The sequence below is a fragment of the Phocoena phocoena genome, chromosome 20 (assembly GCF_963924675.1).
Source record: "Phocoena phocoena chromosome 20, mPhoPho1.1, whole genome shotgun sequence".
Classification (NCBI taxonomy): domain Eukaryota; kingdom Metazoa; phylum Chordata; class Mammalia; order Artiodactyla; family Phocoenidae; genus Phocoena; species Phocoena phocoena.
Window position 1 is genome coordinate 13,272,949 of NC_089238.1, and position 24,366 is coordinate 13,297,314.

The 24,366-nt window shown below is 59.3% G+C and overlaps 2 protein-coding genes across 6 annotated transcripts in view; one reads left to right on the forward strand and one right to left on the reverse strand.

Annotated features, from left to right (window-relative positions):
• The first annotated feature begins 1,496 nt into the window (after positions 1-1,496).
• CAPN12 (calpain 12) lies at positions 1,497-13,779 on the forward strand. The gene is given in 23 exon segments (XM_065898327.1): positions 1,497-1,700; positions 2,000-2,069; positions 2,253-2,371; positions 2,508-2,662; positions 3,540-3,708; positions 4,811-4,885; positions 4,958-5,043; positions 5,114-5,188; positions 5,813-5,976; positions 6,059-6,161; positions 6,163-6,277; positions 6,726-6,737; positions 6,934-7,061; positions 7,097-7,168; positions 7,346-7,388; positions 7,482-7,541; positions 8,067-8,124; positions 8,498-8,568; positions 8,658-8,720; positions 9,268-9,342; positions 11,951-12,089; positions 12,182-12,240; positions 13,750-13,779. Coding segments are annotated over 23 exon segments (2,145 nt in total).
• ACTN4 (actinin alpha 4) overlaps positions 13,680-24,366 on the reverse strand; it is a 71,589-nt gene continuing 60,902 nt past the window's right edge. For 2 of the 5 annotated variants that reach the window (XM_065898550.1, XM_065898548.1), the window contains 10 exons: positions 21,896-22,046; positions 19,255-19,363; positions 18,950-19,090; positions 18,677-18,859; positions 18,448-18,582; positions 17,196-17,375; positions 16,326-16,472; positions 15,427-15,507; positions 14,287-14,445; positions 13,999-14,157 (listed from right to left, as the gene is read on the reverse strand). In XM_065898550.1, the coding sequence (XP_065754622.1) occupies positions 13,999-14,157; positions 14,287-14,445; positions 15,427-15,507; positions 16,326-16,472; positions 17,196-17,375; positions 18,448-18,582; positions 18,677-18,859; positions 18,950-19,090; positions 19,255-19,363; positions 21,896-22,046 (1,445 nt within the window). Of the gene's footprint in view, positions 14,158-14,286; positions 14,446-15,052; positions 15,119-15,426; positions 15,508-16,325; positions 16,473-17,195; positions 17,376-18,447; positions 18,583-18,676; positions 18,860-18,949; positions 19,091-19,254; positions 19,364-21,895; positions 22,047-24,366 lie in introns of all 5 variants that reach the window. The other 3 variants (XM_065898549.1, XM_065898552.1, XM_065898547.1) reach the window with 2 other exon arrangements.

The window sequence follows — 24,366 nt, forward strand, 5'->3', positions numbered from 1 at the left end:
GATGGTCTCCTGCTGCTTCGAGATGGGATACCAGCGGAGGTATTGGGCCCTGACTGGGCTCATTCTTGTGGATTTCCCAGCCCAAAACATGTGCAGAAAAGGCCCTCAGTCTAGGGAAAGGGCAAAAGGAGGGAGAAGATGCCAGCTGGAATCCATCTTGGCTGAGAGATGGGCGCCCACACCAGGACCAAATATGGAGATGATTGGTCAGAAAAACAACCCAGAAAATTGCCCCTATAAAACAACCTAAGCTGCCCCTATTGTGTGCAACCTCTGTTGCTCTGCCACGTGTACTTTGCTTCTAATAAATGCTTTTATCTTTTTCGTAATCTTTGTCTCTTTGCTGAATTCTTTCTTCAAAGAAGACAAGAACCAAGGTCCTTCTTCCAGCTGCTCCACCACCAGAATCAGCTACAGCATCCTTTTGGGGAAATACTATTCTACCGAACCCTGAGCCACAGGTGGGCAGGATGGGGTGTCATAGTCACCGGTGGGCCTTGCTCCAGCCCAGGACAGGTAGGTGCAGAGCGGCCCCTCCATGGTCAGCTCTGCCTGGGGCGACCAGGCTGAGGTCTGCCTTGTCGGGGAGGGGAGAGATGGGGGTCCCACTTTGGGTGACTGAGGAGTTACAGGGACAGGGAGAAAAATGGAGAGGGACAGACAGTGAGGCACATACAAGAAAGACACAGAGAGAAAAAGAGACACAGGAAGAGATATAAAGAGAGAGATGGAGGGACTTCCCAGGTGGTCCAGTGATTAAGACTCCATGCTTTCAATGCAGGGAGCGTGGGTTCGATCCCTGGTTGGGAACTAAGAGCCCACATGCTACGCAGCCCGGCCAAAAAAAAAACAGAGAGAGAGAGAGAGACAGCGGGAGATACAGAGAGAGATACAGATACAGATAAACAAAAAATGGAGAAAGACAAAAGGAGACCAGAGAGATGGACAGAGACAGTGAGGTCAAGATAGAGAAGAGAGATAACAATGGCAGGCAGAGAGAGAAACTGTCAGATGGAGAGACAGAGAGAGAGACAGCAGTAAAGATAACTCCCTCCAGGATAAAGCAGGCTATAAAAAAGCAGATCAAAGGCACTAAAAAAAGATGCCTCTCTCCCCACCCCTGCCCTTCTCAACCCCACAGAGGGAGGCCTGCAGGGACAAGCTGGCAGAGATGCACCGCCCACACTGACCTCCTTCTAGGCACTCCCACAGCAGCAGCCGGTCCTCCTTCAGCTCTGCCCACCTTCCCTCCTGCTGCTGGCCAAGCCCATTAAGCTGCTACCCTAGCCACAACTGAAGGCCCCACGCCCTGAGGAGGAAAACCCTGAAGAGGCATCCTTGCTCCCCGGCACCCCAAACCATCAATTAGTATTAACGAGGGAAGGTTCCTCTCTGCCTAAAGACCCCCATCTGGGCTCAGATGGAGGGGAGGCCCCACCCCCATGACTCAGGAGGTTAAAGGGCCTAGAGCCGGCCTGTGAGCCCATAGTGTCCGGATGACGTGTGGCAGCAAGAGAATCACCATCCAGCTGGTGAACCAGGAGGCAGGGCCTGGAACCAAGGGCCCAAAGCCCTCTCGGGGCCAGAACTACAAAGCAATCCGAGCAGCCTGCCTGGATGAGGGGATCCTGTTCCGAGACTATGACGAGCTGGGGCCCGACTTGGAGAAGGCCAAAGGGGTGGAATGGAAGAGGCCCCATGTAATGTGTGGATGGGGGTTGGGCTCCTGGGTCTGAGGAAGGAGGCTGGGGGCTGGGCTCCTGGTCTGAGGGAGGAGGTGTCACTGTGGGACCAGCTCAGAGCAGGTTCAGCAATCCTGGGTCAGGGGAGGCCCAGGGAAGCCAAACGGCTGCCCACAGGTTTTACAAGCCTCTCACGGGGTTGGAGGCGCTCATTACTCCAGAGCCGCGAGGGCAGGAGGGAGCCCGGGCATCTGACCCCCCAGCTGCTTCTTCCCTCCCCTTCCTGGCTGAAGTCTGGATTCCCCCATCTCCCCCAGGAGTTTTGCGCTAAGCCCCAGTTCATCTGTGAGGACATGAGTGGAACAGACATGTGTCAGGGGAGTCTGGGTGAGACCACTGAACCCATGCTGAGCCCCCAGATCTGGCAGGTTGCAGTGGGGACCCCGACAGCTCCGCCCTCAGCCTCCCCCTGCCCTGTCCCTGCCCCTCCCTCTCCCTCTCAGGCTCTCCTCTCCTGGTGCCTCGGTCTCCCTCTTTCCACCCTCCCCCAATCCCAGCCTTTCCTGCCAGGTAACAGCTGGTTTCTTGCAGCCGCTGCCTCCATCACCCTGTACCCACGACTCCTGTCCCAGGTGGTCTCCCCGGGACAGGGCTTCCAAGATGGCTACGCAGGCGTCTTCCGCTTCCAGGTAAAGCTCGGTTCCTCTGTTCATGCCACAGTTTCCCCCAGGGTGACATGGATTTCATAGTTGACACTGTCCCCATGGGGCTGTAATTTCCTGACTGGTACAGCAGGGTCAGGCGTCAGAGGTTGGGGCCCAGCAGGGTTGGAGGTGGGAAGCTGAGCCCAGGCCCCTCCCCTGCTGGGTGGACGTCGTGGTGGACGACAGGCTGCCTGTGCGTGAGGGGAAGCTGATGTTCGTGTGCTCGGATCAGAGGAACGAGTTCTGGGACCCACTCCTGGAAAAGGCCTACGCCAAGTAAGGACCCCGACGCCACCAGGGGCAGCCCCAAGTCCCAGCCAGCAGGCCCCAAGCCACAGGGGATGCCCGGAGCACCCCCGACTTCTGGGATCCTCTAGACACCCCACCAAAGATCTCAAACCGAGGTACAGCCCACAGGACCCTCATGTCATACCATCGCCTGAGGACCTCCAAATCATAAACACCTCCCTGATTTTTTTTTTCTTGGTGGGGCATGCCTTGTGGCATGCAGGATCTTAGTTCCCTGACCAGGGATTGAACCCGTGCCCCCTGCATTGGGGGCCCAGAGGCTTAACCACTGGACCACCAGGGAAGTCCCCCTCCATGGATATTTCACACAAAATATTCCTAGATACCAACTGAACACTCTTAATTCTGAAGGAGACAGAAATCTCGTATCAGGCCCCGGTGCCACCAGATTTAAGTAATCCCCTTGGGGGACCTGTAACCTCAGACAATCTCTCCTGATCCCTTGAGAAACCCAAGACACCTCTAAAATATTGGGTTTAATCCCGGGACCCTTAAATTTTCACTTTTCCCCATTCTGCAGCTCTGAAATCCCTGACAAACCCCCTAGGGATCACCCTCCAAAGCAGACATCTCCCACAGACTCAAAGTGTCAGACACAGACCCCAGGATGCCCAGAATTCTGACAGAGCTCTTCTGTGACCCCCAAATCACGCAGTCCTGGTGGCCCCAAAGCCACCAGCCAAATTTCTCAGGGCTTACCAAGGGCACCCTCCTTAAGAGTCTGCAAATTTGGGGGACAGCCCTTGGGACCTCACAGCATGAGACAGAGGCCCCCCACATTCCCATGGTTGCCCAAGATACTCGCCCATACCTCAGACACCCCACCCGAGACCTGCTTCCACAGGCTCCACGGCTCCTATGAGGTGATGTGAGGCGGCCACATGAATGAGGCTTTCGTGGACTTCACAGGCAGTGTGGGCGAGGTGCTCTACCTGAGGCAGGACACTCCAGGCCTCTTCTCTACCCTGTGCCATGCCCTGGCCAAGGGGTCCCTCGTGGGAGCCACTGCCCTGGTGAGAGAGTCAGACTCCCAGGAAGACCCCCGCCAGGACCAGAGTGCAGTCACAGCTAGAGAGGGGCGGTGTCCTGTGTCTTTCTCCCCTCTGCTTTCACTGTTGGCTTATTGTCTCTCACAAATCTAATGCCAGCAAGTCAAAAGGACATTTATTTGCTCTCACGACTAATTAAGCTTCAGGCACAGCTGGATCCAGGTGCTTAGTGGCTGTTGTGAATGCGTTTTTCTATTCTTGCTTCTGGGTTAGATTCACTCACAGGCAGGCTTTCCTCTCATGGGCGCAAGAGTGGGCCCCACAGCTGCAGGTTCCTCCTACTGCCCCCGGGGGATGTGTGTGTGTGAAAAAAAAAAAGTGCCTCTTTCTGAGAATTTCAACAAAAGTCTCAGGACTGATTTTTCCACGGGCTCAGTTTGGGTCATATGTCCATCTGTGACCCAATCACATATTCATTCACTGAGTCAGTCTAACTCATTCGTTCATTCATTTATTTAATCCTCTACTCAGTTACTGAGTGTCTTTTGCATTTCTCCACCTCTTTTCCTCTCTGTCCTGTATCTTTCTTTGTCCCCGTGTCTCTATGTCTCTCCTCTTTATTTCTATTTTTAGTAAATTTTTTTAAAATAAACTTATTTATTTTTATTTTTGGCTGTGTTGGGTCTTCGTTGCTGCACGTGGGCTTTCTCTAGTTGCAGTGAGCAGAAGCTGCTCTTCATTGTGGTGCGCGGGCTTCTCATTGCGGTGGCTTCTCTTGTTGAGGAGCACGGGCTTCAGTAGTTGTGGCAACGGGCTTAGTTGCTCCGTAGCATGTGGGATCTTCCCAGACCTAGGGCTTGAACCTGTGTCCCCTGCGTTGGCAGGTGGATTCTTAACCACTGCGCCACCAGGGAAGTCCTATGTCTCTCCTCTTTAAATTTGTTTTGGTCTCTTGTCTCCATCTGCCTCTCTCTCCTTCTCTTGCCTTCACTTGCCAACTCCCAGCCCCTCTCAGAGCCTGGTGCCGTTCAGTTAGGTGCTCTGGGTGACTCCTGCTTTGGTGAAAGGAGGTGGGGATGCAGAGGGGAGCCCTGTCCCCTGCTATGGCTCATTGTCCTCTTCCCAGAGTGATCGGGGCGAGTACCATACAGAAGACGGGCTGGTGAAGGGACATGCATATTCAATCACAGGCACACACAAGGTGAGGAACCCCCAGGGTGGGCTGGCAGGGGGTGTCCAAGCACCAAGCCCCCACTGACCACGTCTCCCTTAGGTGTCACGGGGCTTCACCAACGTGTGTCTGCTGCAGCTGCGGAGCCCACAGGGCCGAGTGGAGTGGCCTGGGGCCTGGAGTGATAGGTGGGATGGATCTGGGGTGGGTGGGTGGCTCGGTCCCACCTGCCCACCCCTTACACCTCGGTCTCCCCAGATGCCCATGCTGGGACGTGCTCCCCGCTGAGTGGCGAGATGCCTTGCTGGTGAAAAAGGAGGATGGTGAGTTCTGGTGAGTGGGGCAGGGTCCCCGGTCTGCTTCGGGGAGGGGCGCCAGGCCAGCAGGGTCAGGGAGGGGGCAAGTCCCGCTTGAAGGGACATGGGAGAAGTTCATGCGGGTGGGTCCTAACGGGGAGAAACTGTCCGTGTCTGTGGTAATCCGGCAGTTGGGTTCTATTTCGGGGAGTCGAATTAGAATTAGCAGTGACATTAGTGAACTTGGAAGCATGGTAATCTTTGGAGGGTTGAAGGGGGATGGGAAATATTTAGGGCAGTTGAGGGAGGCTTGGTGACATTGGGGCATTTCTTGAGATTTGGCAATATTGAGGAGCTGAAGGATACTTACTGGTAATAGAAAATCTGAGGGTCTTGATATTTGGGGGTTGAAGGCAATTTGACCATATCTGGGGGGAGTTTGTGGATCTTGGCTATTCGTAGGGCATTTCTGAGGACTTGGAGAAATCTGAGGGAGCTGGAGGGCTCTAATTTGAGGGTCATTTCTGGAGACATGTATTATTTGGGGGACTGAAGTGTACTTGGCGACATTTAAGGAATTTAGGGGCTTTGTGACTTGGGGGGGTCATGAGCTATTTGGGGCGGGGGCCAGGCCAGGGTCTGACTGCCGGCCACCGTCCAGGATGGAGCTGCAGGACTTCCTCTGCCACTTCGCCACCAACCAGGTCTGCTCGCTGAGCCCTGAGGTGCTGGTCCGCAGCCCGGCTGGAGGCAGCAGGCACATCCACACCTTCCAAGGCCGCTGGGTACGCGGCTTCAACTCTGGCCGGGGCCAGCCTCGTGCCGGTGAGGCCTGGAGGGGCCCCTGAAGGCAAGCAAGGGGGGGCCGTGGCAGGCTGGGTAACCCTGTTTCTTTGTCCTTTACTAGAAACCTTCTGGGCTCACCCCCAGTTCCTGCTGATGCTGCTGGAGCCTGACGAGGAGGACAAGGGGCCCTGGGAGGGCTGGGGGGCAGCAGGGGCGCGGGGCCCCCACTGGGGGGCGCACTCCCAAATGCACTGTGCTTCTGTCACCCAACCAGCGCAACCGGCGGCGCCTGAGGGCCCAGGGCCTCACATACCTGACCGTGGGCTTCCACGTGCTCCAGGTGGGACCCCGGGCTGGAAGAGGCAATGGGGGGAACACAGAGGCATGGAGGTGCAGGAGGCCAAAGGGGGGATCTGAGGGGGTAGAGGATGGGGGCCGAGGGTCAGAGTCAGGAGACAGCTGAGGAAATCGGAGGTGGGGGTCAGGGAGACACTGAAGGGCTAGGGAGGGCGCAGAGGGAGAAGCTGGGGGTCAGAAGGGTAGAGGGGTGAGGGGTGAGGGGTCAGAAAGGAGACAGAGAAAGGGCTGGAGGAAAGGCTGAGGATCTGGGAGGGGACCAAGGAGCAGAGGGCACAGATGGGAGGGAGGGGTCCGGAGGGGCTGGGGCAAGGGCTTTAGAAGGGGTGGGATGGGAAGAAAAGAGAGGGAGGGGTGTGGAGGGAGCCGGAGTGGGGGGACTCTGAGGGACTCTTCCTAGCCCTGACTCCCCTTGCTCTTCCTTTTTACAGATCCCAGAGGAGGTGGGTATCAGGTAGGACCCCAGATTCCATCCATCTCTGAGCCAGCCCCAGCAGCTGGGACAACCTGGGGGCCTGGGACGCGCTTGGGGTGATGGGTGACCAGTGAGTTTGGACAGGGCGGTGTGGAGGATGCAGTGGGTCGGAGGCTGGGTGGGGTGAACTTGGACGGCGGTGGTCACGCCGCCCTGCCCCCCAGCTGCTGGGACTGTGGGACTCCCCAAGCAGTCGCGCGCTCTTGCGGGGCCTGCTGCGCGCCGAACGCTCGCCCTTCTGTGCCCGCCGCGACGTGAGCCTGCGCCCCGGCCACTATCTGGTGGTACCCAGCGCCCCCACGCCGCCCGCGCCGCCTGCGCCGCCCCTGCCGCCCGTGCCGCCGGCGACGAGGTCGACTTCACGCTGCGCGTGTTCTCCGAGCGCCGCCACACCGCAGTGTGAGCCGGGATCCCCTGCTCCGCCCCGGGATCCCCTGCCCCGCGCCTGGGTCAGCCCAGCGCCCCCAGGATCCCACCTAGACCCCACCCGAGCCTCAGCTGAGACCCCGCGCGGCCCATATCCCCAGCCGTGGGGTGAGCAGTCCCTTCCCCCCATCTCCCGTCTGTAATTTGCAGGGAGATAGATGATGTGATCAGCGTCGACCTGCGTGCCCTCATGGTGAGGCGCTGCTCTGGGAAGGGGTGCGAGGGTGTGTGTGTGCTGGGGGGCTGGGGTCCTCTTGGCCAGAACTAAACACCATCTACCCCACAGGTCCCCTACGTTCCCCTGGAGCTAGAGATGGAGCAGCTGTTTCAGGAGCTGGCAGGAGAGGTGAGGAGATGGGGCAGGGCTAAGGGGGTCCCTTCCCTCCCCTACCCTCGCCATGTACCCCTCCCTCCCTTTCTCCCTCATCCTAGACATCTCATTTTGCTTTGATTTCTCAGTCTGTCTGTGCTTAAATCTCATGAGCTTCTTTTCTCAAAATGCTCACAGCTCTTCCCTGCCTCAGAGCCTTTGCTCAGTCTGTACCCTCCCCCTGGACTGCTTTCTCTCCCTTCACAACCCCTGCCAGGCTAAGGCCTTATCTTTCCAACGTGCCCTGACCCTCCCCCAGGCTGGTCAGCTGCTTGTCCTCTGTGGGCTCCCACAGCCCAATGCTTCCCCATTGCAGCCCTGACCACTCTGGGGACAGGTCTCACTCCCTTCCAGGACCAGAAGCTCTGAGAGGGCAGGCCTGGGCTCCTCTCAGTCCCTGCTGTGTCCCAGCATCACCCAGCATACTGTCTGGGCGGCCCAGGGCTGTTTGCTGAATGACTGCCCGAGTGCAGGCTCACAAACCGGCTCTCTCCTTACCAGGAGGAAGAACTCAATGCCCCTCAGCTCCAGACCTTATTAAGCATTGCCCTGGAGCCTGGTGAGTTGGGGACCAAGAGTGGACTCCAGAGCCCCCATGTGTGTTAATCCACGATGCTTCTGGGAGTCAGGCCATGGGAACCCTGGGCTCAGCCTGCTGGCGTCTCCCCTGTAGCCGGACCTGTGGGTTCTGTGATAGGACCCGTGGCCAAGGCCATGGCCACGTATAAGCCCATCTTCCTTTATGGAAGTGTAACTGTCCTGAGCACAGACCCAGAGCCCCGTGCCTGGGTTCAAATCCCAGCTCTACTAGTTTCCAGCAGTCCCGTGGCTTTCTGCACCTCAGTTTCAGAAAGGATTGTTGAGGATAACAATAATCCCTACGCTAACGGCCAGTACGCAGAAAGTACCTTTTTTTTTTTTTTTTCCTGTAGCCAGGGCCCACGCACGGACTCCCAGAGAAATCGGGCTCAGGACCTGGGAGCAGCTGCTGCAGCGTTTTGGGGTATATGATGGGGGCATTGCCCGGGTAGGGAGGATGGCCTCCTCTTCCCTTCTGGGGACATGGACCTTAACCAGATGCCGCAACCCCAGCATGGGCGAAGCCTCGACCTGTACCACTTCCAGCAGCTCTGGGGCCACCTGCTGGAGTGGCAGGTAAGATGGGGGCTGGGCAGGGCACCTCCTTCTGGAGGGAGAGGCACCTTTACTAACATGGGCATAGGTGCTCTGTGGGTTAGCAGGGCCCCCGGGGAGAAGGGGAACTTGACCACACCACGCCAACCTGGAGGCATCTGGGTGGGATATCCCTGCCCCATACACCCCTTTGTTGTCCCTCTACTTGTCTATCACTGGGAGGCGATAATTCCCCGCCCCGCCCCTGCTCTGGATCCTTGTGAGGAGATGGTCCCAGGTCTCCCCACACTGCAAGTGGTAAGCCACTGTTCACTGAGCCCTCACTAAGCCCTTTGTGGTCAGAATATCACCTTGTCCTCACAACACCCTTGTTACTGCTGGTACTGTTATTCCCAATTTACCGAATGGGAAACAGACACCCAAAGTGGTTAAGCTGCTTGCACAGGGCAGCCAGGAAGAAAGGGAGGTGGGTGGGAACTCAGGCTCTCTGGCTCCAAGACCCACTTTCAGCCTCCTTCAGGGTACCTAGGGGCCTGGGGGTGGGACTGACCAATACCTCCCTGCCCAGGCCACATTTGACAAGTTCGATGAGGACGCCTCTGGAACCATGAACTCCTATGAACTGAGGCTGGCCCTGAACGCAGTGGGTATGGACAGAGGTCCTGCGGGATCCTGGGGACAGATCTGCTCCCCCTCCTCCCCTGTACTCCTCCCCCGCCATCCACAAAGCCCACACCTCAGTTGCCCACTCTTGGCAGGAAATGGGTGACCCTGAGAGAGGCCCAAAGGGGAGAATCCTCTGTGTGGGGGGAGGAGGGCACTGAGGGAGGGAGTGTGGCCCTCCTGGGAGGGGAAGGGGGGGTGGGCGCTGGTGTCTGAGAGGCCCCAGCTCCCAGGACCTCATGGTAGAATGTCCTGGACTCCTGGACTCCTTGGGTGGCCCTGGGTGCCTGGAGCCTCCATTTCCCTCTCTGTAAAATGGCTAATACACAGGGTGGCCAGGAGGAGCCTGTGGAATGGAGCCCACAGGGTTTAGTGCTGGGGAATGCAGCTTGCATGACAACATGCCAGAGTGCCCGAAGGAAGGCTCCCACTGAAAGGCTGAGTTCTTCCAGGAGACGTAGAACAGCCCCATTCCATTTGCGTGGGAGCACAAAAATCCTAGCCAATGAACAGAGGCAGAGAGCAACTTTTTCCCTGGGCTATACAGTTGGAAAAGTGCGTGTGATCTGTCCCCCACCCCACCTTGCATGGACGGGGTGTGGTCTGGGATCAGACACAGAGCTCCCAGACCCCCACCCCACCCCAGGGCTCGTCTGCCACAGCAAAGGGAAGGGTGAGATATGGGGAGATGGGGGGCTGGGGGGTGATGTGACCCAGAGTCTGAGAGGCAGGGGGAGACCCTGAGGGGGGAAGTCAAAGGTGCAGGGAGGTGCAGGAAAAGGGGACTCAAGACAGGGGGTAGATGGAGTCAGAGAGAAGATTGGGAGATGTGAGCCTGAGAAACAAGGGTCCCAGGTAGGCAGAAGCAGAGGCGAGAGAGGGTGGCGGAAGGTGGAAGGCTGTACTGTTCCCGCGGTATGCCCGAGCGCCTGGTGCAAGCCTGGTGTTGGTCTAGGCAGAGGAGTGCTCTAAGGGGCTGACGTGCTGATGGTACAGACACAGAACGAGCAGAACGTCTAGCGCAGATGGTGAGAAGTCCTACAGTGGCAAAAGGAAACAGGCCATGGTGCTGGGACCCGCAGAGGGTGAGGTGTGGGTTGAGACATGGCGGTCAGGGAAGACCTCACTTGGGTGATATGTGAGCAGAGACCGGAAGGAGTGAGCCTTGGGGACTCCGGGGAAGAGCGGTCCACATGGGGAAAGTCAGTGTAAAGGCCCTGAGGAGGCTGGTGTGGAGGCAGCGGAGTGAATGAGGGGCCCAGTGATGGAGATGACAGGGGGCCAGTGTGGCTGGAGCCAAGTGGGGAGGGGGAGGTGGTCAGAGAGGAGATTGGTGGAGGAAGACAGGAGAGCCCCACGAGGCCTTGGGAGAACAGCTCTTTAAAAATTCTTAAATATGTATGAGAGGGAGGAGGGAGAGGCAATTCCAGGGTCAGGGACTTGTGTGTGAGCCTGGAGCTGACAGGCAAGGGAAAGGTGGTGTGTATGGTGGAGGGAATACCAGGGAGCGGGCCAGCTGGGAGCAAGGTCCGGAGACCTAGCCAATCCTGGGCTGGCGGGACGGACAGGAGAAAGAAACTGCTCCGATCCAATCCTATCCTCTGCTCCACAAACACCCCCTGAGCCCCGCTCTGCTCCAGGCCCTGTGCCGGCTGATGCTGGGGATTCAGTGGTGACCAGAAGCCCTTCCTAGACCTCACCCACCACTCACTCCCCTGCCCAGTGCAGGCGCAGCCAGACCCACCAAAGAGTGACAGCCCAGAGGGCTCAGGGCAGGGATGTGGAGGCCCAGAGGGCTCAGGGCAGGGACGTGAGCTGTGGGACCCCAGAGGAGGGGCTTGATGCTGCTTGCTGGGGGCTGAGTATCTGAGAGGACTTCCTGAAGGAGGCGTGTATCAGAGTAGGAACACTCTGGGCTGAGAGGACGTGGTGTTCTGGGCAGAGGGAACATCAAGTGCAAAGAAGGCAAGGCAAAGCCCAAGGTCAAGTAGAGGAGAGGGAGGCGGGGAACCGGAGATGAGGTGCAGCCTGTGCAGGCCACCAGGCGGCTGGGGACAACAGGGGCCCTGGGGAGGGGTAACCAGGAGGTCATGGTCACTAGGGCCCAGTAACCGAGGTAAGGGCTTTCACAAGGACTGGCTTTTAAAAGCCTCTGTTGGACGATTCCTCATCGGAGGCGATTTCTGAACTCCAGAAATCGCCCCTGATCTGGAGCATCAAGAAATTGACTCCATACGGGGCTGACAAAAATGCTCTGCCTCACAGAGATATTCTCTGGTGTCTATTAGCAGAAATCCGGCAGTTTAAAGGAATAATACTACAATAGTTATGATGTGCCAGACACTGTCCTAAGCTCTCTACATATAACATCTTCACACGACCTTATAGGGTCAGGGCTATCATAGTCCCCATTTGACAGATAAGGAAACTGAAGCCCAGAGAAGTGAAGGGAGCTGCCCGTGGCCTCACGGCTGGGATGAGGCAGAGCTGGGACTAGAGAGGTGGGACCAGGCCCCTCTGGTGTCTGCCTTCCCTGGAAAGTCGGAGGGGTGGTATGACCCTGAGGTGGGGCTCCCGGGGCAGCCCAGGCTCAGAGGCGGCCTCCCCCGGGCTTCCACCTGAACAACCAGCTGACCCAGGCCCTCACTAGCCGCTACCGGGACAGCCGTCTGCGCGTGGACTTCAAGCACTTGGCGTCCTGCGTGGCCCAGCTCATCTGCATCTTCCGTGAGTGTCATCCCTGGCACTGGTGGGACAGAGGGAGGATGTCTCCATGGTAGGTGGACCAGGGAGGTGGGCGCGCACCCTGCCCCTGACAGGCCACTGCAGCCAGCACCTGGATGGGGGCGAGGGGGTCGTCTGCCTGACCCACAGACAGGTGAGCCTGGGCTGCAGGGAGGGGTGGCACGGGAGTGTCAGGAGTCCCCTGCCTCATGCCTGCCGTTTCCTCTCGCTCGGTGGATGGAGGTGGCCATCTTCTAGGACCTCAGCCTGGGAGCCCTGCCTTTCCCGTCTCCCAGCCCGGACCAGGGTTTCCTCTACAGGAAGGGGGCTGATGCCCTGATGTTAAACAGTGATTCATAGCGTGGCCTTGGGAGCCAGCCTGCCTGGAGCTGACTTCCGCCCTCCCCCCCCCCCCCACTCACCAGCTGGGTGACACTGGGCAAGTCACTGCACCTCTCTGGTAAACGGGCATGGTAACAGCACCTTTCTCATGCAGGCTGCACAAGTTAGCCCACGTTACACGCTTACAACAGGGCGTGGCCTGGAATGGGTCCCCAACAGCATTCCTACTTTCACACACTCACTCATGGGAACAGGGATCGGGGCACTCCCACGCCCCACCTCACTCTGGCAAGAGGTGCTCTCCTAAGAGGTGGAGAACAGATAGAAAAACAGAGGACACTGTAGGAATCCTTCTTAAAAATATTACATGTTTTATTATCCTGTCCCCAGAAGGGTGGTTTATCCAGAAACCGAGAAAAAAAAATAATCAATCGGAATAAACTCAAAAAAAAAGGGGGGGGGGAGGTGGTGGAGTGAAACCATCCACTAACAGGCAGCTAGGCCAGCAGCCCACCCTCCGCCTCGGGGGGGGGGGTCCCCAGAGACCCACACCGACGGCAGACATCAGAGAAATCAGTAAGGGGCTGGGGGAGGGGAGCAAATCAGCTATGTCTTCATTATGAGAGCAAGAGGCGGCGAAGGTATGCTGCTAGGTGAATATATATTTATATAATAAATCCGTAAGTTAATAAAGTAAATAGTAATTCTCTGAAAGGTTTTTTTCATAGTTTTTTTTTTTTGTGGATTTTTGTGTGTTTTTTTTTGTGTGTGTCTTGTGTGTGTGTGTTTTTTCTTTTTTTCTTTTTTTTTTTTTTGCGGGTGGAGGGGGTCCTTAGAAAATCTGAGAGATACGCAGGTCCAGACAAAGCAAGGTGGGGGCTGGCTGGGGGTGAGGGTGGGAGGCTGGTCTGCCCAACCCCACTCCTGGTGCAGAAGAGGGGGGACTGAGCTGAACCCCCTCATCTCCTGGCGATGCCAAGTGAGGGGAGGGGAGCAGGGAGCAGGGAGCAGGCTGGTCCTCTTTCCTGCCGGGCAGCTGTGGCGCCCTCTACGGGGCCCATCGCAGGCCCGGGCGGTTCCTGGACAAGGCACGTCGGGCTTTGGCCTGGATGTGGGAGGCCTTGAAGGGACCTCAGGGGAGAAGAAATGGACCAGGGGGGTGGTGGGGGGTGGGCGTTTCTAGGGCTTGGAGGGGGCCTGTTTTGCTGTGAGGATCCACTGTCCCCTCCACAGAGTTAAAAAAACAAAACAAAACAACACATCATATATATTTACCAGACCAGAAGCGCTGACCCCGGAAGCCTCCCTCACCCCCGTCCAGGGGGAGGGGGAGATCCTCCTGGCCCACTGACAAAGAGAGAGGAGAGAGCCTGCCCCAGCCCCTCCCTGCCCACCCCACTCCCGCCCAGAAAGGACTGACAGAGAGTGCTTTGCATAGATACAGAGTCAGAGGAGCGGGGCCAGGGGGTGCCCTTGCAGCGGGGGGGTGGGGTGGGGCAGAAAAGCTCCCCCAGCCCCTCCTGGAGGCTGTGAGGAGGGGTGTTTGGTCAGGGTTTCTCTGGTGGGGGCCTCACAGGTCGCTCTCGCCGTACAGGGCTGTGGAGAAGGACTTGTAGTCGAGGGCCCCGGGCACGGCATCAGGGCCCTGGTATGGGGCCATGCGGGCGATGCAGTACTCGGCCTGGTCAGGGGGCAGCTCTCTCCGCAGCTCCTCGGCTGTGATGAAGTTCTGGGGGCGGCAGGGCGGGAATCTGGGTCACCCCCGACACGGACGCTGGCCCACCGGGCCCCTCACGCCCAGCCCTGGCAAGGGCCCCTCCCCGCTGGCCGCTGGGTGCCTCCCAGGTGTCCTGCTCACCTTGTCCCCGGCCAGGACCTTGAAGGAGGCGATGACCTGGTCGGCCGTGTCTGTGTCGGTGGTCTCCCTCGACATGAAGTCGATGAAGGCTTGGAAGGTCACGAGGCCGCTGTGGTTGGGGTCAACCACGCTCATGATGCGGTTGAACTCGGCATCGCCCTGCGAGGGGGGTGGGTGGGGGACGGGCGGCCTTTAGCGGGGCAGGGTGGCCGGGCCGGCCCGGTGGCTAGAACCGGGTCAGGAGAGCAGGGCCCGACCCCAGCGCACACGACAGGCGTCGTCAGCCCGCCTCCAAGGGTCTTGGCTCCCCGGCCGACTGCCCCACCTGCCCCAGACCTGGGGCGTGTACCCTCTGCTCCTCCCATCCCGCGTTTCTGGGAAGTGGGGAGTTGGGGAGTGGATCTAACAGGCCTACTGCTCCTCAGCCCTGGCTCGAAAGTTAGCTCCGGAGGGCGAGGAAGAAAGAAAGAAAGAAAGAGAAAGAGAAGGGGAGAGAGCTGGAGGCCTGACCTCCTCTCTCCGGAGACTTCCAGGAAAGGAGGTGGGAGGCTCAGGGAGTCATCGGAGGGACCCCAACCAGCAGATGCAGCAGAGGAGGAGGAGGGAGGCCAGGCCATGCTGCTCTGGTGGAGGAGTGTCCCCGAGGACGCGGACATTCTGGAGGCGGTGAGGAGGGACGGAGGAGGGGGAGGGACGGAGGAGGGGGAGGGACGGAGGAGGGGGAGGAGAAGAGGCACAGCAGCAAGGGCAGGCAGAGGCGGCATACCAGGCTGTATCCCGTGGAGATAAGCAGAGCCCTGAAGTCATCGGAGTCCATGCTGCCCGTCTGCTTCTGCTCGAGGACGCAGGGACAGCAGAGGAGACCGGGCCCAGAGTAGGCAAGAGGGGCCGCCCCGTGTGCACAGCGGGGAAACAGGACAGTGGCAGGGAGCGGGGGAGACAGAGGCGGCCCCGAGAGACCAGGTAAGGGGGAAGGTGTCCGGAGAGACACAGGGCAGGGAGGAGGCAAGAGAGCCCGTGAAATGGCACACATGATGGCAAGGGGTGGGATGGCCAGAGGGAGGGGAGACAGAGAGAAGGAGAGAGAGAAAGAGAAGAGCAGTTAATGCCACAGTCCGCTGGGGCCCAGGGGGCGCGTACCTGCCGGTCATTCTCCACGTCGTAGCCCAGGCTGATGAGACAGGCCTTGAACTCCTCCGGCCCCAGCGCCCCGCCGTGGTCCTGCCGGCGTCCGAAGGCAGGTGTGCACAAGGGGCGGTGTGGAGACCAGGCCAGCACCAAGGCAGGGAGAGGGGCCCAGGTCACATGCAGAGGGTGGGGGAAGGGGACACACGGGGGAGGGAAACACAGAGTTAGAGGTGACGTGGACAAGGTGATGGCCAGGGCGGGGCAGCTGGAGGGGCGTGGGTGGCCTGGAGGGCAGTCAGAGCAGGGGTGGGAGCTGAGAGGTGCAGGATTGAGGCTTGAGTCCCAGGACTCCTGGGAGGGAAGGGGGGAGCTCTCCTCACCTCCAGGATTTGGGGTGGGAGAAAGGGGATTGCACCCCCTCCTGCTGGGCTCCTGCCTAACGCCCAGAGCACATGCTACCCACAGAAAGCAGGCAGATGACACATCAGGCCCGGCAGGGCCCGGGGCAAACTGGTGCTCAGGGCCCCTCTAAAGGGGCTGCCAAACCAAATCTGACTTTTAAGGACACTGTGTGTATGTGTGGATCAGATTCCTGGGTCAGGTCTCAAATCCCTGGTGTGCTGGGACCTGTCTGTTCAGGGCTGCATCAGCAGGTGGGCGAGGATGCACAGCCCCGGGGGCAGGGCTCGGGACTCCCCTTTCTCTTCCTGAGGGAAGCTGCCCATGCTGTGGGTCGAGGTGATACACCTCTGCAGCCCCTTCAGTGGCTGGGGCCCTGCCGGCCCCTGTGAGTGGCCTCTGATACTCAGCAACTGCGATGTAAACAAACGGACAGATGCAAAGACGCAGGGGGCAGGGTGGGAGGTGACAGTGGGGAGGGATGACAGCAAGGGGCAGAGGGAGCGGCTCACCTTGTCGAAGTGATTGAAGGACGCCCGGAACTCCTGCATCTGTTCTTGGCTGATGCCTTTGGCATCGCGGGTGAGGATCTGGTTCTCGACCTCGTTGATGGTGCGGGCGATGGTGGTGAGCAGCTGCTCCCAGCCCACGCGGATGTGCTGCGGGAGGAATGAGGGCGTGAGTGTGGGCTAGGCCGGCAGGTGGGGATGCTGGGACCACCGCAGCTGTAGCTGAGGGGGGCTCGGAACTGGCTTCTCCTTGTGCGGGGGTGTGTGTGGCCTGGAGTCAGACTCACCCTAACTTTCCCCCAAATGCCAACCCAGCCCCACACTCTGCCGTGTGGCTCATGTACACAGGGACACAGGCACGGTGCCCGCCTATTGCCTCTGCCAACCAGCGGGGTTCACGTCACACCGGTGTACGTCCCAGTGACGGATGCGGCAGACAACCGGGTCCTGATACCTGTGCCAGGATCCACAGGGAAGCTTTGCAGAGACACGCTGGGCAATGTTTAACTAGCTTTCTGGGGAAACAGTGCTTCGCCCCTTTTATTTGGTGGCATCTTCCGATCTGCATGGTCTAAGTGCTGTCACCACGGACCATTTCAAGCTACCAATATGACGGCAACCAGCCCTGATGCTGTAACCTGGCGGCAGCGAGCCGGTGCACGGGATTCCCGCACATGCTGGCTGGATCTGCGTCCTCAAGTGAGGATGAGATGGCTGAGGACACACTGGGGGGCAGGTGCTGCCTGCCCTCCCAGCTCTCCAGGGAGCTTGTCTTGAGATGTGTGTTGTCATGGTGATGGGAGAGTAGTAGCTGGCAGAAGGGCAGGCGGGGCGGGGGGGGGGGGGGGGGGGGCGGGGGCGTGGCAGGCTTGCCTCCATGGTGTAGTTGGTGTGCTTGTTGTCGAAGATGAGGGCCTCCTGGATGAGCTGGTGCTGCTGCTCCAGCAGGTCCAGGTTCGGCTTGTAGTCCACAATGCTGCGCTCGTACTGCTTCAGGTGGCTCAGCTGGTCCTCCAGAGTCCCATTCATCTCAATGGAGATGCGCCCGATCTCCTGCACAGAGGGTGGTGCTACTGGGGGGCGGGACTGGCAGACCCTCCGCCACGACCAGCCACCAGGAGGCGGTCTGTCGCGGGCCGCCCCAATGCCAGGGCGCCTCCAGCCCGGGGCCTCTGCCCAGGGGTCCCCTCCGGGAAGGCCTGCTGCTTACTGTCCCCTCCAGCCCACCCTCCAGCGTAACAGCAGCCACGATGCGGTTTCTGCACCAACGCTCCACAGGGCTAACCTCGCTGCTCCCCGCTTGACTCCCTGTGAGGCCCAAGACTGGGACAGGCCTATTCCACAGATGTGGAAACTGAGGCCCAAAGAGGGCAACTTATGACATTAAGAGGCAGAGCCAGGATCGGAACCCAGGCCTGGCGACTTCAGAACCCGTGCTCCCCACGCCTCGCTTCCCAGGGTGACCAAGCCGTGCAGGGGGCACTGAGCCCCGCGGCCGACCTGCCCGATCCTCTCTCGGGCCGTCGTGAGTTTCAGTGAGGCCACTTCGGTCAGTGGGGTGCCTAGTGCACAGTGAGCACTCGTAAGTGGTGGCCTGAGTCGCAGTCGGCATGGTTACAAGCCTTCCCGTGGCTGGGTCACGAGGGCAGAGTGGGGGCGCGGTGAGGGTCTGAGCTCGGACCACCTTGGTCACAGCTACACCACAGTGCTTGTGATGCGGCTGGCATAGGGCGGTGCCCAAAAGTGTCTGTTGAGGGAATGAAGTAATGGTCTTCCTCATCCTTTTAGGGGGTGAGAAAACTGAGCCACAGAGGTTAAATTGTGCCTGACTCCCGATCGGAAGTCGAGGGAAGAGTCGAGACTCGAACCCATCTCTACCTGACCCCTCAGCACGGCTTCTCTCTGGATGGTGCTGCCATTTCCATGAATATGTTATTGACGTTCCTAATCCCATGAGGCCACGAGAGCTGGGTCCCAGATCCACCAGGCCCCCAAGGCCACCGGCCCCATGGAGCACTGGGGCCCCCCCACCCGGGGCAAGCAGCCTCCCGTTCAGTGGGGGCTCTTCCTCAACTCTGCCCTGAGACTCTCCTGGGCCCAGCAGGGCTGGGCGACTCGCCCTCACCTCCATCTTAGTCTGGATCCAGGGCCCCACAATGTTGGCCTGGCTGGCGAACTGGCGGCGGAGGTGCTCGTTGGACTGCTGCTTGCGCTGCTCCTCCAGGAGGGCGTGGTCCCGCTTGGGCACCAGCTGCTGCACCTGGGGAAGGGGACGCGGGCAGGAGCAGTCAGGGGGCGGCCGCCTCGCCTGGCTGGTCCTGCCCCGGCCCTGCCGGTGGGTGGGTGCCGCCCACCTTCTCCCACTTGGAGTTGATGATCTGGGGGGTGACGCTGGTGTAGGGGTTGCTGCCTGACAGCTTGATGTGGTTGCTCTCGGCGATCCTCTGGGCCTCCTTGTGGATGGCCAGGATGGCCTCCCGTTCCCTGTCGGCGTCCGGCAGTGTCGACTTGAACTGGTCGTGGGCTGAGATCAGGCCCTGGGGTCAGGAAGACAAGGGATGAGGGCATGGCCCCACCCCGTGGAGGCCCCACGAGCCACGAGAAGGGCGGGAGGGGAAGGGGCGGACCTCGATTTCCTCGATGGTGTGGACGATGAACATGTCCTGGAGGTCCTCCATGGCGCTCTCCATCCAGTTGTTGAAGGGGGCTGCCCGCTTGGCGTACTCCAGGTGCAGCTGGTCAATGGTCTCCAGCTGCTTCTCCGTTTTCTGGTGCGTGTTGGGAGGACGGGGACAGAGGAGGGAGGTCAGTAGGCTAGCAGGAGGTGTGTATGGTGGAGAGGGGTCCGGGGGCACCAAGGGGTCAGGGGAAGACCCCTGCTCTGAGGGCAACGAGGCACAGACCTCAGTGGGGGGCGTTGCTCCCTCCTCACCTCCAGGGCTTCCCTGCGACTGTGGGTCAGAGAGCCAAGGGCATCCCACTGGTCGCAGATCTTCTGGCAGCGGGTGTTGACGTTGTGGGAGTCGTAGTAATCCAGCTCGCTGTGGGCCGGGCAGAGAGTGGTGAGATCCAGCAGGGGCAGTCAGGGGGTGCTGGACCCACCCGCCCCCAGGTGTCCCAGGCCATGGTACCAGGGGATATTGACACTTAAGCACATCAGTCATCAATCACCCCTCTGACCTGGGGCAGGAGGAATTGCGGGGAGAGGATAACAGAGCTTGCTGTCACTGGAAGCTGACGCAGGGCTCCCAGAGTGTGGCCCTCGACCATCCCTGCAGGCTGGTGAAATCTCAGGGGTCGAACCCAGACCCCCAGCAGTGGAAGCACAGAGTCCTAACTACTGGACCACCAGGGAAGTGCCCTGGATAATTCTCCATTTAAAGAAAGTCTAGCAGAACACACTGGTTAGAGAATAAGGCTCTGGAGCCAAGTTCCCTAGGTGTGAATTCCAGCTCTCCGATTTTGAACTTGTGTGACCCTGGGCGAATGAACTCCCTCTGGATTCCGCGGGTTTTCTCCTCTCTGAAATGGGGGTGGGGTTATCATGGAGACCAAGTTACTCAGCTCGTGTGAACTGCCGAGAGCAGTCCTTTGCACCCAGTAGGTAAAAGGAGCAACAGTTACTCATTAAAGGTTGTGTATTTACTTTAATGGGTATTAAGGAGAAATGTACAACTAGCCTACAATCTCACCGTACGCAACTAACGATATATTCAAGGAAAAAAGTGAGCTGATTGGGGAATGGGTATTATTATTGCAGTGACTGAGGCTGGAAACACGAAGCTGATGCCATAGTTCCCAGCCCCCTGCCCCTTATTCCCTCTTCAGCCCCAGCATTCCTGCCTCCTGGGGTCCACACTTGGATACTCTTAGCAGCAAGGCTCCTAGGGAGTCAGTGTACAGGTCTGGGGGAACAACTATGGGGAGGAACACGACATGGGAACCAGGACACAGGGATTGTGTTGCCTGCCTGGTGAGCCAGACGGGCAGGCAGGATACAGGGGCCGGGGGAGCAGGCAAGGGCTGGAGGAGGAGCAAGGCTGTGCTTCACACGGGGACCAGGCGGCCCAGGTTCCAGTCCTATCTCACTCCCTAGCTGTGTGACCTTGGGCAGGCCCCTTGGCCTCTCTGTGCCTCAGTTCCCATTCTGTGACACAGGATTGCTGGGGGATTAAATGAGCTGGTACGTGTAGAGCACTAAGTGCCCTGAGTTTTTGTCATTACCATTAATCTACGCTCAGCCGGGCTGTCTATCCAAGCTCATCCTGGCCGGCCCTGGGCCCTCAGACTCATCTTCGGGGGAACAGACAGCACCCCAAACAGCCCTCCCTTTCTCCTCCAGGGTTACTGTCCAGAAAGCTGCCTCGGGACCGCCTGTTCCCCGGCTCAGGGTAATGGGTTTCACATGGCTGTTCCCAGTGCCTGAGAAGTGGGCTGGCCTAGGATCTCCTCCAAGTCTGTTTCTCACTGGCTTCCAGGAGCTCGCCTGTCAATGGGGGTGGGGGTGGGGGTGGGGGACCTGCCTATGTCCCACCCCACAACCCCTGAGGGTGGTGGACGTCTGCGTCTGTGACCTCACTCTTCTCGGCCTGGGCATGCCAGGTACAGGGGTTCGATCTTAGGGGAGCTGCAGGACTTCAAGGGGTGCCCCCAACAGTGCTCAATGGGGACACCGTGTCCCCGGTACTGTGAAGACCCAGTGGTACTTCTGCCTCTGGGTGAGCAAATGGGGAGCCCCCAGAGCAGCTGGGCAGTGTGGCGGGCGTGAGTCAGGAAGGAAGCCAGCCCTGCCCGGTGTGGCCTCCACCGGGCATCAGTGCTAGGCCCCAGCCTTGCAGGAACAAGGAGAACTTTGGGGATGACTGTGACAGGGTAGGGGGTGTCTGTGGAAACGGCAGTTCCAGCCAAGGATCCTATTTTTGAGCAGACGGCTATTTTGGGAGCCCTGCCGCCCTCCAGGGCCTGTGGATTTTCCATGAAGTAATGGCCTGGGCCTCCCACTCCCTGGGCCCTGCTTGCTGCTGGCCGCTGCGCTGGTGGAATAAGGCCCCCCTTTCACTGGCTCTGGAGGTTCAGTGTACTAATTGTGTGCACAAGTTTATCTGACTGGGGTGGGGAAGGGAGGGCAGAGAACCGACTGCCTGGAAGCTCTTACAATAAGTGTATTCTGAGCAGGAGAGGGAAGGGGCCGGCCAAAACAATGGGCTCTCTGTGCAGCCAGATTCCCTCAGGGAGCAGGGGGTGGGAGCAGTGTGGGCTAGGCCGCCCCCCACATCAGGGGGCCAGGGGGTCTCCTTGGTGTGGCAGGCAGAGGAGGGGGAGCCCCAGGGACCCCAACAGCCTGAGGAATCAGGACAAGGGGTCAGAGACCCCCCTTCTGCTGGAGAACCTAGATCCCACTGTTTCTCATCTGGGGTAAAGGCAGCATCCTGTAAGGCTCTTCCCCGGCATCTGAAAGGAGGGTGTGAGGGTGACAAGGGCTGGGGGACCCCATTCCACCACTGCCCCACTGCTGCTCTGGACTGGGTGCTGGAGGGGAAGCAGGTGACAGGGAACCACGGGCCCACACGTACTTGAGCTCCTGGGCGATAGCGGCGATCTGCTCCACGCGGTCCTGGTGTGCGGCCAGGTCGCTCTCGAAGGCCTCGTGCTTGCGGATGAGGGCTTTGATGTCCGACAGGGTGGCCGTCTCGTAGTCCCGGTGCTTCAACATCACCTCCTTCCCTGAGGTGGGGCGGAGGGCAGGGGGTGCTTCGTCAACAGCGCCAGAGGGATGTCCAGCCAGAGGGAGGGAGACGGGGTGTGGACCCCACGCCCTGCCTTGCCGAGGATGGTGCCACGAAAGCTAGAAACGTCCAGAGCCTTTTTCCTTGCCCTTTGCAGGAATCTCTATGCCCAACTAGATCCTGGATGGAGCTGGGAGACACTGTGGGGCTGGTGGGCCTGGGACATATCCCAGATCAAGCTGTGGGTTCTAAACTTGGTATCCTTTATTGGGAGACGTTAAGAATTCGGATTGTGCTACCAGGGCTGGAAATGTGGACACCTACCTGCGGACCACTGTGATCTGGAGAAGCAGCTGGCGTTGCAGCCGTGCCTCAGCAGTGGGGGGAAGGGGAAGTCTGAGTCAGGACTCTTCCAGGAGCCTGACCCCTGGCACTTGGGCGCCAGGCCCCCCGGGGTGGGAGTCCTATCACACGTCTATTGCTCCACACTATCCTAGGGGCTTTCCATGTGCGGCGAGGCAGGGCCCACTGTCGGGCCCTTTGAAGGAAGGGAGGAACACTGCTATTAGTTCTGGAGCCTGGCTAATTATACACCCCAGGACAGAAGCTCAAGTGAGCCCTGCAAGCACAGTAAGATACTGCTAAGAACCAAGGGGGAAACGCTGGCCGGGAAAGGTGGCTGGGACCCCCAACCCCTAAAGCTACCTCCGGCTACCCCGGAGCGGCAGCTCAGAGACCCCTCAGCTGGCACCAGGAAATCCAACCAACAGCCGCCTGCCTAGAGCAGGGGATGGCAGACAGCTTCTCCCCACCTGTTCTTCCTCTGTAAATGCGGCCAGTGCCAGCCCAAGGTTAAAACCTCAATGAGGGGATGTTGAGAAGGCCGGGCACCAGCCAGTCCCATCTGCATCTCAGCCACCCCGTGGACAGGGCCCGGCACTGGCGGACAGGAGGTGGCAGCCTGGGAGACTGAGTGTACTGGCCCTGCCACTCCAGCCCCGGGGCAGCAGGCTCAACCACAAAGGCAAGCTTGCAATTCCCTTCTCCAAATTGCTTTCTCCCAAGGGTGGGAACCAGAAATAGTAGGTTACCACTTTTCTGCCTCAGCAGAGTTTCAGCAAGGGAGCTGCCAGGGGTGTGCTGGGAAGAATCGGGAGGAGGGGGCCACGGTCACGGCTGCCTGGGATCCAGGCCAAGGGGCAGCCAGGCTGAGGGGCGGATGGGGGCTCATTTTTGCTTTTCCCCCAGACAATCTAAGACCCTGTGAGAAGCATCCACATGGGTGCTCACTCCTGCAGGCTGTAGGGATGGGGAGGGGACACAGAGCGATGGGGGCTCAACCCGCCCTCTGCCCCCAACCCCCCACAGGTGAGGAGGCTGCCACACCCGGCTTCCAGGGGTGTAGAGGGGTCGGGAGGCTGGTCTGTCCTCCTGTTCTGCATAATTGGGTGGTTCAGAGGACAGAGGCTTCAGGCCTTGGGAATGAGAGTGGACAGGCCTGCCTGGGGACTCCGGGCTAATGCAAGGGGCAGGGCCAGATGCCAAAGTGCCTGTGGGGAGGTAGGGGTGGGGCAGGGGCGTGTGGAGTTGGGTCCTGGCTAAAGACTGGGCCACTTCTCCTAAATGTCTTCGGGTGAAGGCCGGCCAAAGTGGTTCCCAGGGAAGGAGCTCTGGTGGGCCGTCACACCCACACCCCTTGGCCTCGGGAGACCATCTTCTCAGGGCCTCTTGGAGCCCCAGAAGAGAGGCTGGAGGGCTGATAAGAGGCTCCCAGAAGGGAAATCCACAGGGAGGACACTCGGAGCCTAAGAAAGGATGATGGAGCTACAACACGTGGATAATGACAGGAGACAGCTCAGTCCAAGCGTGGGACACGGGTGTTGTAAAATCCACTTACACGTCCAAGGGCCCTTTGACAAGAAAGATGTCAAAATCTGCAGTTCCCTGGGCAGGGACCTCACCTACCTAGAAACTGCTGAGCATAGCGAAGAGGCTCAAGAGGTGTTTGTTGAATGAATGAATGAAGAACAAACGAATAAACTAAATGCCAACACCCCCTCCCTCAGGTTTGCGGGGGCAGAGCCCACAGGTGCCATTTCTGTGAGGCAGAGGGAGATGCCTGCCTCCCTGGCCCAGGCTACCTTGTCCTCGGCTCGCCTTCTGGCTTCCCCTCCTCTGCATTCCTTCCCTGGCAGAGGAGGGATCAGGGTATTGCTCTGCATCTGGAAGCTGCCGTTGGAGAGCAGCCGGCCTGAGCTAATGTGAGGAGGGCATTAGCTGGGCTGCGGCTGGGGACACAGGTGACACAGGCCCAGGTC